This window comes from Rhagoletis pomonella, unplaced genomic scaffold, assembly GCF_013731165.1.
Source record: "Rhagoletis pomonella isolate Grant_MI unplaced genomic scaffold, Rhpom_1.0 Rhpom_scaffold_00007, whole genome shotgun sequence".
NCBI lineage: Eukaryota > Metazoa > Arthropoda > Insecta > Diptera > Tephritidae > Rhagoletis > Rhagoletis pomonella.
The window spans coordinates 23,214,331-23,215,503 of NW_023458561.1; the positions used below are offsets into that span (position 1 = coordinate 23,214,331).

The following is a 1,173-nucleotide window of genomic DNA, read 5'->3' on the forward strand; positions in this document are numbered from 1 at the left end:
TCGCTGCCGACATACAATGACGGCGATGAGGCATATGCACTCGCTCCCACCGATTTTGCCTCAAAAATATCGTGTTGATACAGTGTTGGCTGATGGGTGTTGCTTTTCCAAGCGCTGCGGTGCCCATATTGTTGCAATTGTTGTTTGCGTTTTTGTTGTTGCTCCTGCTGATGTTGTATTTGTAGTTGGAGCTTCTTTTGCTGATGCTTCAAATGCTGCTGATGATGTTGATGTTGGTGATGCTGATGCTCTTCGGTGCGATAGTCGTGATACAACACCGATGGCAAATTCTCTGGGAAACTCAGAATTTTGCTAGCCGACACTGGCGACGATGGGTGGTAAGTGTAGTAAGGCGTGTTTTCAGCTGCTGCTCCGTTGGTATGTGTGTGCTTGTGTTGATGTTGTTTTTGTTGTTCGTGCTTTTGTTTTTGTTGCTGTTGATAGGTTTTCTTCTTTTGCCATGATTTCGTGGTATGCTGCAACGATTTGGTACCACCGATGGAGGCAGTAGCTGCGGGGGTTTCCTGCACTTGTTGTTGGTAATTTTTGTTGTTGTCGTGTTTCGATGAACTTACATCTAGGTTAGTGGCATAAGACTGTGACTGTTGGTACTGTTGTTGCTGTTGCATCATGCCTACGGTGGGATGTGCTGTCGTGCCTGAAGTGCTGCGCATTTCATTCAATCTGGCAGTTGAAGTGTCTAACTGTGAGTTTGAACGATAGTCGCTTTTGATTTGATTTGTAGGCTTTTTGGCTGAAAGTGAGAGAAGAAAAGAAGAAAGAATAATAAAGATGTATCTCCTTTGTTTTTAGAACAATATCGTACATTAAATTATAAATTCCGTAAAGGTGGAAATATCGAGCTCTAACCGCCAAAATAACGTAAGCGACATTTTTTCAAAATTTTCGTTTTTATGCAGAAATATTCCTAGAGCATCTAGATGCATTTCTGCATCAAAAATAAAATTTTGAAAAAAATGTCATATCGATATATTAACGATCTCAAACCAGTTTATAATGAATTCTAAATGTGCTCTGCCGAAATGACATTTTAATATACCTTACGTACATATCGAGCCCTAACCGACAAAATAACGTAAGTGACATTTTTTCAAAATTTTCGTTTTTATGCAGAAATATTCCTAGAGCATCTAGATGCATTTCTGCATCAAA

At 40.0% G+C, this 1,173-nt stretch overlaps 1 protein-coding gene across 1 annotated transcript in view; it reads right to left on the reverse strand.

Moving 5' to 3' along the window:
- Positions 1–1,173, reverse strand: part of LOC118743735 (myb-like protein Q) — a 27,432-nt gene that overhangs the window by 270 nt on the left and 25,989 nt on the right. Inside the window, exon 4 of the mRNA XM_036476498.1 lies at positions 16–754. Coding sequence (XP_036332391.1) covers positions 16–754 — 739 coding nt within the window. The remainder of the gene's footprint in view (positions 1–15; positions 755–1,173) is intronic.